The following is a 13,861-nucleotide window of genomic DNA, read 5'->3' as shown; positions in this document are numbered from 1 at the left end:
CCAACAATGCACGATATAAGTAAGTTTTTCCAATTCCACATGGACCATCCACAAAGAATATTGAATTTTCATGACGGTCAACTACGCCCATTATTGTGTTGAATGCAAACTTTTGGTCGTCATTTGGACGCTCAATTGCATCAAGGTCCCCTTGTGGAATGCTTATCAACATTTCATCTTGAATACATCTCGGCTCCATTGAGCTTGTTTCGATATCACTTGTCATTTGGGAAAGATCGTATTGTGAAATGTTTTTGTTAAACTGCTCCAGTAGTCCGTTTAAATCACACAAGAGTCTGTTGACGACGAACACATCATTTACGTCTCTTGAAGAAGGATAATCTTCAATCAAGAATGGATAAAATTCGTCCCATAATCTCCGTACACCAGTTGGTTCACAATACACCAAAATTGTAACGAATAATCTTCGTAAAGCTGATGGCATCCTCATAGTAGAGGCCTCATGCAAACATTGTTGAATACTGCCATCTTCTTCTAATAAACCTACACACAAAAATCACAACAACATTAAGAAAGTTAAAAAAAAAAAAAATTCTGATTTAAATCATTTGAAAATCAAGAAATAAGATTTTATTGGCTAACCCCGTCTTTCGGCTGCTTGCTTAAACGTGGGACACATTACATCATCAACAGTTCGTAAATCCTCGAATAATCTTGGTCCCTTTCACATGATTAAGGAGGATGCGAAGATAAAACTTCTCACCTTCTGAAGGTGAGACTGTGTTTATCCTCCCAATAACCCTTTGAAGGCCTACTCGTTTAGTCCATATTTTCTCCTTACTGATCCATCTATAGTGTTCGGGCATCTCTCGATACAAATGTCTTCTCGCTTCCACATCCGTACGATTCAGAGTGAAATATTCAGTAAGCATTGTCATTGATAATCCATCATTTGACAAAATATTTGTTATAGTGTCATTAGCTTGATATTGGACTTGTTGCATGTTCGGAAGATGTATTTGTAATCGCCACACCGATGGGCATATCTTATTCATGGTAAATTTGAAAATATGCCATAGTGCTTCCGGTGCACAAATCCATCTTGCATCGACAAATTGCCTTATTCAATTCGTCTCTAATAGGATCTGGCTGTACTTCAAGGGTGACTCTGTCTGGTCCTTTGTAAACATACTTATATAAGTACTTGACACTTTTTATACTGCAACATATTTCTACATTGATGTGACAATCATACTTTAAAAGCAACCACAGATTGTATGGAATAACCCAACTGTTATCAACCATTACAGTTCCACGTCGATCTAGAGGGACGGACATGCGATCTCCTCGTCTTCGATAAATTGGATAAGAATCACTCCCTAGAATAGTGACGGGTGCAAAGAATTTATGGTAACTTCTTTTACATCTGTCATTTTTCATGCATGGAGAATGTTGGTTTTGTACTCCACATGGACCATGTATCATATGTTTTAACACTGCATTGTAAAGTTGCGGCTCTCCATCTTCGTCCGGTATTTCAGCTCTAACAATGCGGTCATAATCATCTGGGTTGTGAACCTTATCATTTTCATCTAACACAATAAGCATGTGCACATGAGGAAGGCCCCGCTTTTGAAATTCAATGACATAAGCATGTGCAACAACTTTGCCCAATACCCCTTTATCCACAATGTCATTGTGATGAAAAGATCAGGCTTCCCATATTTTTGGACCAAAGTCATTGCATCTTGGTACCGCTGATACATGTCACGTGGGCTTCCAACAAATGATGATGGCAAAATGGTTCTGCAACCGATGTTACCTAGGGCATTAAAATTTTTGTTTGGTAATTACTTTGCACACTCCTTACATGGTAGATAATATTTAGTTATGATTGTGGAGAGAGATCCATACCTGCATTATTTTCACCAGCATTTAGAGAGTCCTGAAGGCCTTGGTAAAGTTCAGCTCGAAGTGTTGTTTGATGGGAACATACCCATCTAAGTCTGTGTGATTCAATTTTCACGTAATTATCCACAACGTACTGTTGTAAAAGACGCCCCCCTCGAAGTAGAACTAATGGATCATCCTTGCGTATCCGCAAAATCAAAGTTTGGGTTTACATCTCAAAATTCCCTGAAATTAATTAGATGGTTTTTATTTCTGTACGCACCTGTAAAATATACGCATAATAGTCGCAAGGCGATAGTTCTCTTCCACGATCGTCACGACTATTAATATCCCATCCATATGATCCATACGACAATAACAACGGATACTGTAAAGGATCATAGAATCCAGCCGTGTCTTGGACATTTATAAGTTGCCCTTGAGCTGTCTGAACGATGAAATTTCTTCTATTTTGATTGGTGTCTTCATCTCCGCTTATTATAATTGCAGCGACCTGAGATGCAGATGGTAAACTATATTGAGGCCGGTTGCTGGTTGCTCCTTTAAGATGAGTTTGCAATTTGGCAACTGTGGGTGTCACCCTAACTGTTGTAATGTCTGAGCGAACGGATTATGTTCATTAAGAATCCGTTGTATCTTTTCAACCACACTTCTATCTAGAATATCACTATCAGCCAACCGATTTTCAATTGCAAGCTCGGTATCATATATATAAGCTTGTAGAAATCGCGGTCTATTACCTTCTCTTGGTAGAAGACTACCAATTTCATGATATATAGATCCTTGTGCTCGAAATGTATAAATTCCACGTCCTCCAATATTAATTCTGTCATCAACATGGACACCCATTGAAGTGAAGGCAAATACATGATTGTAGGCTCGAATATTTTACCTAAAGTGTCTACCCGGCCTCCGATGTTTGGTCTATTAAAAGTGTTACCATTTCTGGCGGAGATGGTATCCATGGCAAGGCAACTTTTCCGTTGCAACAACACATATTGGAGGTCTCATTATGAAATAATTGCGATGCGCACTTTGAACATATGGTTGGTATAGGTAATTGGCATCCTGGGACTTCCATGCTCTCACAATAATCTCTAGCACAATTATGATTTCTCCTTTCTCTTGGCCTATACGTTGAACTCGAGGTACGCTAATGCTGCCTGGTCCCGCATTACGATTCGTCGCTTCATTAGGCACTTCTGCTTTTAAATAATTCACTTTTAATTTTGAGTGAAAGAATTGTAATTCAAACTAAAAACAATGTAAACAATAACCCACCATTAGGAGCAGAATTTAGATTATCCTCGTCTGCCATTCGCAACGTACCCGAACGTGCCATTCGTCTTATATGAGTCAAACGTCTTCTAAGAGGTTGCTCAATGTTGTTGCCAGAATTGGATAAAACTCTTGTGCTTGGGCCTTCATCCTCCACCTGTTCAAATAAATTGATTTCCGTATTTGAACTTGGCATCTGCGTTATATGGTTCACACGCATTGTAGAAGCATATCGACCTTCATTCTCATGATTTGACATAACTCTTGAACTTGGGCCTTCATCGCCAACTCGTTCTATCCAATTGATGATTACACTTGAGTATTATTAATTTTAATTTCACTTTTCATGCTTAAAAAATTATAATTAAAGAAGAATAATAATAAAAATGTTACTTAATAGTGTAAACAATATATAAACTTATTTTAAATAAGAACCCTAAAAATGTATAAATGTTAGTTAAGCGTACAAAAAATACCAGGGGATGACTGATCTCTATTACTGGTGTCCGCCTCAATTCGATCATCACAAACATTATCAACCATTGGTCGCTTTCCTCGAAATGCCTCGCACCGTCGAGCCAAATAATTGCGATATTGTGAAGAACTCAGTGATTGTCTCCATTCTGTTGAACTCATCGTATAAAAAAAAATAAGGATAAAATAAAGACGTGTGAAAAAATTAGGGTTCATTTTATTTTGAAGGAAAATTATCAGTCAAGTTTTTTTATATCATGGTGCACTTTAAAATTAGCATAACGACAACCATGTTGATTGACTACAATCCCAAATATTTATGGTGGGCTGCACTCAGAGAAAGTAAAATCACACCATCATCCTCACTCTCTCCCCCTATTTTTCGTATTTATTAATTGTATTCCAATATGTATTCTAGATTATGAAGGTAATATATAAAAAGTGTGTTATGAAATATGGAAGTTTGAAATTCAAAATGTGATGCACAGAATTAAGATTGTGTGAAAGACTTTTTTGGGTGTATCTTAAAAATTGCAATGGATTAGGCAAAAAATTGTATTTGTCTTTTGATTTGTTTCTCAAATATATTTAAAGTTATGAAGGTTTGTGAATTAGTGGACTATGAAGGGTAAAATAGTTAGGCTTATGGTTTTTTTTTTTTTTCTTTTGTGAAGAGTTATATTAATCTGTAATATTTGGGTAAATGTGTCGACATAATATAAAGCAATATATAAGAAAATCTCAACAATCATAAAATACAAAAATTGCATACCTATGCAAAACCAAGATCAAATATGTTTCCTGCAAATATTTCCCTAACCAAATTCTCTAAACGCTATGCTTCTTTGCAATAGCATCATTAATTTTGTGCTCGCAAATTGCAATGCAACACCCAAGTGGTAAGTAATTAAATTAAACTAAATTGTAAAGGTGTCGACATAATATAAAGCAATATATAAGAAAATCTCAACAATCATAAAATACAAAAATTGCATACCTATGCAGAACCAAGATCAAATATGTTTCCTGCAAATATTTCCCTAACCAAATTCTCTAAACGCTATGCTTCATTTGCAATAGCATCATTAATTTTGTGCTCGCAAATTGTAATGCAACACCCAAGTGGTAAGTAATTAAATTAAACTAAATTTTGTGCTTACAATGCAATCAGGCGGTCCACCGTGACTTTCAAGGTCCTTCTTCAAGTCCTCAAGTATTTCAGCATACCTTTCACAGTAAAAAACAAAAACACATTACAGACATTTCAAAAAACCCACCTCACAAACCACCACAAACAATCAGTACACTTTACCTTGGAGCAAATTTCTCAGCTTTAACCGGAGCATGCATCGGGCGCTGAAGCATCAGTGTCAGCGAGTTTCCTACCCCAAATCAATCAAGTATGTTCTCTTTTTTACTTGTTAAAAGTGAACCAAAAAACGAAAGCAGTAGGAAGCCTCATTCAGACAACACGATCAAAATGAAAAGCCAGCTAATGAAATAACCAAATCAAGACACCATTAAATAAGTGCAACATAACTAATAATCAATAGAAGAATATAAAGCTTTAAAAAGAATTATTTTAACGAAATCAAAGAAAGAAGCTTAATACCTGAAAGCTTTGGAATTTGAATTAGAAAAACCAAAGAGAGAGACTGGCAATATGAAACTGCTTTGAACTTTCAAATGCTTTGTTCTTGCCCTTTTTCAGCCTAAATAAAGCGAAGAGCTATTAAAAATCCGAAAATTATAAATATGACATACTGTTCAGATTTCTCTACTACAATAATTATTAAGGTATCATTTATAATTGGAAATTGATAAGCACAATAATACTTTTAATGGTCAATAATTGTCTTCCATACCTTAGTTTTAATGGTATTTAATGGTCAATAATGGTCAATAAAAAACACACACAACTATATGATCACAAAATTAGAGTATGGAAGCAAGATCACAAATTATGATTATCAGCTTGGATCTAAAAAATAATTAAATAAATAAAATTAAAATCATATACTATATACCTTGCGGAGAAAATTTCCACTATTACTGTGCAGCTTATCAACTTCATGATGATTTTCCTTAATAGTATATGATTTTGAATAAAATATCACATTTCTAGCCTCTCGACACGCGTGAGAAATTGGCTCTTTTTATTGCACATATGTTGAATTCATCTGTCTACGATTTGGGTGGATGTTATGTTTTTGTGTGTGCCCGGCCTGTTGATATATAGTGTAAAATTTGATGCTCTATTTGACAAACAAAATGAGAAAGATAATGAAGACTAAAGAAGAAGCCTTGCAAGAACCAAGATTTAGTGATTTTATGATAGAATGCAAAATATTATAAGAATCATTTAGACATATTTAGAGGTTTCTATATGTAACTCTAAAATCTGGAATAAATGTGACAGCAAAAAAAAAGATGCATGGGTGAATACATAAGCAAAAGAAAAAAGAAAAAAAAATAATTAGTCAGGTATGCACATTACAAATATGTGTTGATATGGATTTGCATATTAGGCTTGAATGGAGGACAATTGATTTCTACTAACACAGAGAATACCAATTACATCAATACCTTCTCATAAGTAATCAATTACAAAGAATAAAATAAATTCTACATAGTCAAACCGCTGTATAAGACTATAAGAGCATAGACATCTCTAGTAGTAAAATGCACCTCAATTTGATGATCACCACATGCATAAATGGATAGAGAGCTGGAGAAAAAAATATTCCAAACCAATCTCATCGAAACTTGCAAGGCTTCCTCTGCATATATGCTTATGATCTTATAACCATCATTTCTGCACAAATTTCATTCGATAATAATTTGAATCATACAAAGAGAGCTCTTCTTGCTACTTCCGATCTCAATTGAGCATAATTTATGTTCTTAAGAATAATAGCCTGGGGAAAAGGCAAATTAATCAAAAAATGTCTCCACTCTTGAACTTCCACCAACTTATGATCCACATGAAACATCTGCAAAAATCAAATCCTTGTTAATATAAGAATTAATAAACCAAGAAAAAAAAAAAGTTTAATAAACAAAGCAAACAATGTTATTGTTCTCCTCACAGAATTCATATGAAAATTGTACACAAACTTCAGAGGAATGCATTAATAATCCAAACAAATACATGCACACACAATTAGTGGACTCAACCTAGAACGGCAGTGCCAATCCGTACACCAAATAGAAAGAGATATTCATCATATTAGCATTAGGCCATCAGAATTGTGTAGGCCATCAGAACTGATGTATCTGAAATGGATGCCCTTTATGCCAACAAACAGTCCAATATATATTATGTGATTCCAACAAACAGAAAGTTTTTGGTAATTCAAAATTTTTCAATTCTCTTCCACTATTTCTCTCATTTTGTAGGGAAACAAACAAAATGCTAAAAAGGGGTCATTCTCTTACCTTAAAGTGAAAGGAGGGGCATCATTGTAAGGTCCATAATCGAGATCGAGGACCCTTGTAAGACAGAAACAAAAAATAGAACCTATAGTTAGATATATATATATATATGGGAATTTCAAGAGAATTCATGAGGTGAGCAGTTTCCATAGAATTCTCATGAATAAAAACAGATCATATATAGCTAAATACCTACAAATAAAACATATTGATGATGAAAATAGTACTTATAATATCAATGCAAGTGGACAATTAAATGAAATTTGATAATATCAAAGTGAAACCCCATCAATTATTTTTCCGCCCCACACATTCATAACTTAAATATGTTGAAACACATCATGAGATGAATGATTACCTAATTGTAAGCCAGACTTCAGAAAATCTATTTCTTCTGTTTTATTGTTCTTTTTCTCCTGTATTTGTTTGTATTTGGCTTTGGACTGGTTTTCTTCCCTCCTCTTCCTTTGCCTCTGGGCTTAATGAATTCAGTTTACCAACAAAAAAAAGCTAGACTTCAGAACCCTAAATTATAACAAAAAAAAAAAGCTTGGGAATACGTCAAGCATTCTAATTAGTCTGTAATTTAATTAAATAAAAGAATCATGGAATTAATAATAAATTGAAATAATATAAAAAGGAAGTTGGAGACAGAAAGAAACTTACTGGGAAAATCCAATTTTCCCTAATCGAAGGTGGAAAGAACCTTGAATCCTTTCCTTTTGAGCTTCACTCATAGATGGATGAAGGTGAAGTCTTGGTGGAGAGAATAAATTCAGGGAAGGAGTGCAATACGTTAACGTGGGGAGAAGAAAACTGCCCTATGCTAACATGGACTGATGGAAATGGTTTTTCTTTTATGATAATGAATATTGTTTTGAGATTATTTTGTGTATGTATGTATGATAATAAATATTGTTGCCTGTGAACTGTGCATCGTTTTTGTATGCCATATTGCGTAGTTTTGTTGTTAATGATGATTTGAGGATAAAGGGTCTCGACAAACGTTGACCTTGGATTTCGATCCCTTAAACTTCTGGAAGGGGTATGTATGGAGGTGCTAGTCGATTTGTCCTTCTGAGGAGGCTAGCTTAAGGGGTACTACCATAGTAATGGATACTCTCGTTACATTACCGAGTGTTGTTGCGGTAAGTGTAGTTGGTCATTTGTAATCGATTATCAGGTAATGATATTTTGGGATCCCATAACGTTTTAAGAAGTTGGATGCTCATCATAAAAAATTTTGGGGATTTCAACGATTAACTTTGATATTGATTTGTTAGTGAATCTTTTCGAACTGTTTTATCACTGACTATATATATATATATATATTAAGTAGTTTACTTACTATTATCAAACCCAGCTAGGGTCCCCCGAGTAGAAGCTATGATCGTATGTGATGCTTACCCCCTACACTGCTTTTGCAGATTATCCTTTAGTTGACGATCTTGACTAATCTGTTGGGCGAGACACTCATATATCTTTTTGGACATCCTCAGGTCTTCTTCATGTTGTTTATCTTGCTGGGTCTTCTACCTGTTTCATTATCTATCCTTTTTATATTTCAGTTTCTAAATATTCAGAACATCTTTTTAGTAGTCGGTTGGTATCCCTTTTTGGGGTTTGTTTCTCGAACGTGACTTCTACAGACGTCATCTTGTGTTAGGGTTACTTTTGTAAACCTTCTTACCCTACCGAGTTGACTTATTTTAAATATGTTTTGAAATATGTTCATATCAATTCTGTTGTACATTTTATTCTCTGATTAAACCCATAGTCCATCAAAAAAATGCTTAACTTGTTCTAAGGAACTTGGAATAGTGATGCTTAGGCGTGGTATCATATTCAGGGGTTCTTAGGGCGGGTGTCGCTGTGGCGATCCCGATTGGGACACCACAAAAGTAGTGTAATATTTTGAGTCAATTAATAATAAGGACAAATAGAAAAACATTGGAATAAGTAAAAAAAAATTAATCCATTTTAGTCCACTTTTAATTAAGTAGTCCATCAATTCGTTAGGGTCACCGATTAATCACCTTATGAAAAGTTTGACTACAAAGTTGAATTTGAAGTGAGATTTGTACAAATTGAAAATACATTCAAAACATGAATATGCTTAAACTACTTGTAAATCAACTAGCAATAGTTGAAGTCTTTGATTTAAGAAGAAGATGAAACCATCTTCTTCTTACTTAGAAAAATTTATCAAATGAGAAGAGGAAAAAGTTTGGAAGTAGTAAGGACTTTCGTGTATATTGCTTAAGATGAAGTCAGTAGGGAAGGCAAACCTAGCAGTAATAGTATATCTAAACCTAGGACTTGGATCCCTTGCCTTGCTTCCCTACATGGCTGGTACCAGGCTTAAATCTGAGCCTTTAAAGACAATCTCTCTCTCCCTACTCTTTCTCTCTCTACTTTGTCTTCAAAGACTCAGATTTGAGCTTGGTACCAGTCTTGCAAAGGAGCAAGGCAGGGGATCCAGTTCCCTAAACCTATGACCAATATGGCTAATAGAAAGGACAAACAATGCTATAAATGTAGACATAGAATAAGAAGATTAGTAATGGCTCCGTTGCTAAGAGCCTGCACAATGGCATATCAATATACTATACTATAGCTATATATTTATCATTTTCTAAATAGAAGTTATGTAACGAAAAAAGTAGTTAAGAGTGTTTAGCTTCTATTAATTTGGGTTTGACCTTGCTTGATAAACCTCCCCAGGCATGTGAGCACCTCCTTTTCGAGGATGATTATGTTAAGCTTTATAAAACCCGTTTTGCAAGTAATTAGTTAATTAGCATATTTTTTGAAAGTGAGAGTGTGTATGTTCAAAAGAAAAGTGAGTATTTAGTATTGGATAGATCACTGATATAGAATCGAATGTCAGTCTAATGGAATCATGGACCTGCTAGTCTTTAATTGTAACACCAAATCAACATGTCACAATAGGCGGGCAAAAAAAAGTGAGTACATTATTAGATCCAAATTAAACAAAACAACAGTATTAATTGGATCAAAATTAAAAAGAAAAACAAAAAAACAAATCGACATTGAAGAGAGATGACAGAAATAACAGGATGGTATTTTATAATTATTTTCTAAATAGAAGTTTATCTGTTTATGTAACAAAAAATTAAAAAAGAAGTTAAATAGCGTTTGGCTTATATTAAGTTTGTGGACAAATGTTAGTGGCCAAAAAAACAGTTTGTGGACAAATGTCAAAATATTAAGAGATGACAGTGTGGGGAACAGAGTATTTGGGACAGCCGATTTCATCTCAAACAAAACCCTCTCGCTATCTGAACAGAGTATTTGGGGGCTCCGGGATGCTGAAGACGACGATGTGGAGAAGTGCTTCTTCTTCTTGCAACAGATACAGAGGTATTCCTTTGCCTTGTCTTCACTACTCTACTCATCTTCTTTTCTTCAACAATTACTTTGCCTTGTTTCATTCTCAATCCTCAAACCCAACAAAATCTACAAACCCCCAACCCAAACCCACTAATCTCCACGATGCTTTCAATTTGTTCAATACCATGCTTCAAATGCGTCCTCTGCCTTCGGTTGTCCGTTTCACTCAAATCTTGGGTCAACTTGCCAAATTGAAACATTATTCGGCAGTCATCTCTTTGAATAACCAAATGTGCCTGTTGGGAATTGCACCTGATGTTTATACTCTTACTATTGTCATCAATTGTTTTTGTCATTTGAAACAAATGGGATATAGCTTATCTGTCTTGGGAAAATTCTTCAAATTTGGCTTTGAACCAAATGTCACGACCTTCAACACTCTAATCAAGGGCTTTCTTCTTGCGGGTAGAGTTGCTGAGGCTGCAGGACTGTACAGAAATATGGTGGAGGGAGGTTGTAAGCCCAATGTGGTCACATTTGGTACATTAATAAACGCCTTTTGCAAAAAGGGTAATAATGGTGCAGCTATTCAATTGCTTAGGAAGATGGAACAAGAAGGCTGTAAACCTGACGTAGTTGTCTATAGCACCATCATTGACAGTCTTTGTAAAGACACGCTAGTTGCTGATGCATTGAACCTCTTCTCAGAAATGATTAGTACCGGTATTGTCCCAGATGTTGTTACATACACCTCTTTGATTGATGGAGTTTGCAAATTAGGCAAGTGGGAAGAAGCTACGAGATTGTTGAAGGAAATGGTGAGTAAAAAAATCTTTCCAGATGTACGCACCTTCAATGTCTTAGTAGATACACTTTGTAAGGAGGGGAAAGCTGTGGAAGCAAAAAGTGTGGTTGAAATTATGATTCAAAGAGGTATTGAACCTGATACGGTTACATACAATTCGCTTATGGATGGTTACTGCTTGCGAGGAGAATTGAAGGAAGCAAATAGAGTTTTTGATCTAATGCATAGCAAGGGTGCCATTGTTGATGCTCATAGTTATAACATATTAATAAATGGATATTGCAAGCATACAAACATGGAAGAGGCCTTGATGCTTTTTGAAGAAATGTCTCGTAAGGGACTGGTTCCAGATACCATTACTTATACCACTCTTATGGATGGTTTTTGCAAAGTAGGGAGATTACAAGATGCTCAAAACTTGCTCTCTAAGATGCATGCTTGTGGCCAACTTCCAGATGTTCAAACTTATGCTGTTTTACTGGATGGCCTTTGTAAAAACCAACAACTTGAAATGGCAATAGAATTATTTAGAGAGATGGAATGCAAGAAGTTTGATATGAATATTGTGATATACAGTATTCTAATTGAAGGTTTGTGCATAGCTGGGAAAATGGAATCTGCAAGGGACTTTTTTTGCAGTTTATCATCAAAAGGGCTTCAAGCTAATGTGAGGACATATACTATAATGATCAATGGACTTTGTACGAAAGGCTCAACAAACGAAGCAGAAAAGTTGCTTAGAGGAATGGAAGAGAAAGGTTGTCCTCCAAATGGTTGCACCTATAACACAATTATTCGAGGGTTTCTTAACAATGATGAGACATTAAGGGCGGTGGGACTTATTCAAGAAATGGTGGAGAGGGGTTTCTCTGCAGATGCATCAACGGCGGAATTGATATTTGATTTATTGTCTAAGGACAAAGTAGATCCCACTTTATTGCCATTGATAAAAAAATCATTAAGAAGTTAATTTGTATCTTTGAGAAGTCAATTTTAAAACATATCCTTTTCACTATCACAGTGAACTTTGAAACTACTGCACCTTCGAGAACCTTGGATGTTATATATATATCCGTCATGTGAAATTTATGTCTTTTATCATGTAGACTCTTCTGGTCTTTAGAGGTGGCTGGGAAATCTTTTTAAAGTTGTATGATATATGGTAGATTGTACGCAGTTGGTAAACTGGTAATACCTATATTTTCCATTCTATTCCTTTCCCTGCATCCAAACACACTTTAAATATATCTAAATTGGATGTTCTTATCTGAAAATGGTTTAAAATATTTTTTGTCTTTCCACAGCTTAGTAAATAGTGAATGCTTACATACTCACAGATTAAAATTCAGTTTTTTCCGCTATGTGGTGATTGTTTTCAAATTATTCAACATGTGTTCCTTAAAGGATTCTATTAGAAGATGGGCTCACGAGGATTGAGCTCAACTGTTAGTGAGCACATTTCCTTTGTTGTTATACGTACCTTCAAATAATATTGTTTTGCAACAGATGATTCAATTTATGTTTTTTTTTTGTTGGTTTAATTTTTGTCAGGCAATCAAGGAAATAATTTGGTCTTCTTGAAAAACACAAGGATTATGTACGTGAGCATGCAAAAGCATATCACAAAAAGGAGGAGACTTTACGGATAAACTGATGGAGACTGGTGCTTGTCTCTGGTTTGGAGATTGCCATTTATCTTTAATCTGTTAATTCAACTCCCAATTACATACATGCTATGTTTCATTTGTCTGTTTACTCAACTGAGACTGAAGGAGAAAGCAGCGTTTAGAAACCCAGATGAATTTTACTTAAAGATGATCAAGACACGAACTGTTGATGGAGTCCATAAATTAGAGTAACATAAACTCTCATTCAATCGTTTAGGCTTTTAGCTTTTTTCTGTGTCACCTTCTACTCCAATGAATTGTAACCTTTTGCTGCAGGAGTCTGGCAAACAAGTACAATCCAGAAGAGCTCATGCTTATGAAGATCCAAGATATTAGATAAGTACTCGAGGGAGTGTAGAGTGAGAAAAAGGTAAAGAATACTTTTACCAAGAAGCAGATGTTGTTACATGTGAGTATCAGTATTACATTACAAATCTTTAATTTACCAAAGGATCATGTTACAAGATCCTCATAAGCTTCTACCCGGCAAGTTGATAACATTGGAAATTGTTTCTTAAAAAGATGTTTTTCTTCCCAACTCTTTTCTCAAATATTTCACATGCAATGAGGTGAGACTCATAATATTGTAAAATCTATGTTGGACCCATGTTGGACACCGCGTGAGAGAGTGGCCTTTATTCTTGATATTTTGTCTCCCGCCCCAACTTGTTTTGTTTTCATTTTCATCAACCCTCTTTGCTATGAACTTATATAAAAAAAAAGTGGAATATTAACTTCAAATCTTTTTATTTTGTTTATTTAAACGCCATTTTCACTGTTTCTTTATTTGTAGGAAGGAGGCTACGGAAATTCAATCAGGTTTGAGAAAAGTGGGATAGTGCCTGCTTCTGATGGCAGTCCTGATCATATTACAAGGTATAAACAAAATTTTAAGTGTTGGGAGACACAAATTGATGCCAGTAATTAGTTTTATATATTCTGAAAGTTTGCCTTTTGGTTTCCGTCAATGTAATCA

The 13,861-nt window shown here is 35.0% G+C and overlaps 1 protein-coding gene and 1 pseudogene across 1 annotated transcript; one reads left to right on the top strand and one right to left on the bottom strand.

The window, feature by feature from the left end:
- Positions 1 to 1,008: 1,008 nt before the first annotated feature.
- LOC147282569 (uncharacterized) lies at positions 1,009 to 4,974 on the bottom strand (annotated as a pseudogene).
- Positions 4,975 to 10,388: 5,414 nt separating this feature from the next.
- Positions 10,389 to 12,853, top strand: LOC147282568 (uncharacterized). The gene is made up of 2 exons (XM_086246805.1): positions 10,389 to 12,667; positions 12,770 to 12,853. The coding sequence occupies exon 1, from the start codon at positions 10,389 to 10,391 to the stop codon at positions 12,186 to 12,188; it is 1,800 nt and encodes a 599-aa protein (XP_086102931.1). The 3' UTR covers positions 12,189 to 12,667; positions 12,770 to 12,853.
- The last annotated feature ends 1,008 nt before the right edge of the window (positions 12,854 to 13,861 follow it).

The sequence above is a fragment of the Dryas octopetala genome, chromosome 6 (assembly GCF_963921425.1).
Source record: "Dryas octopetala chromosome 6, drDryOcto1.1, whole genome shotgun sequence".
Taxonomy (NCBI): domain Eukaryota; kingdom Viridiplantae; phylum Streptophyta; class Magnoliopsida; order Rosales; family Rosaceae; genus Dryas; species Dryas octopetala.
The sequence above is the reverse complement of the archived record's forward strand: the minus strand, read 5'-3'. Positions and strand labels throughout refer to the sequence as shown.

What these genes read in the sequence shown, in the direction of transcription:
- LOC147282568 (XM_086246805.1), top strand. Translation starts at nt 10,389, where the DNA reads ATGCTGAAGACGACGATGTGGAGAAGTGCTTCTTCTTCTTGCAACAGA.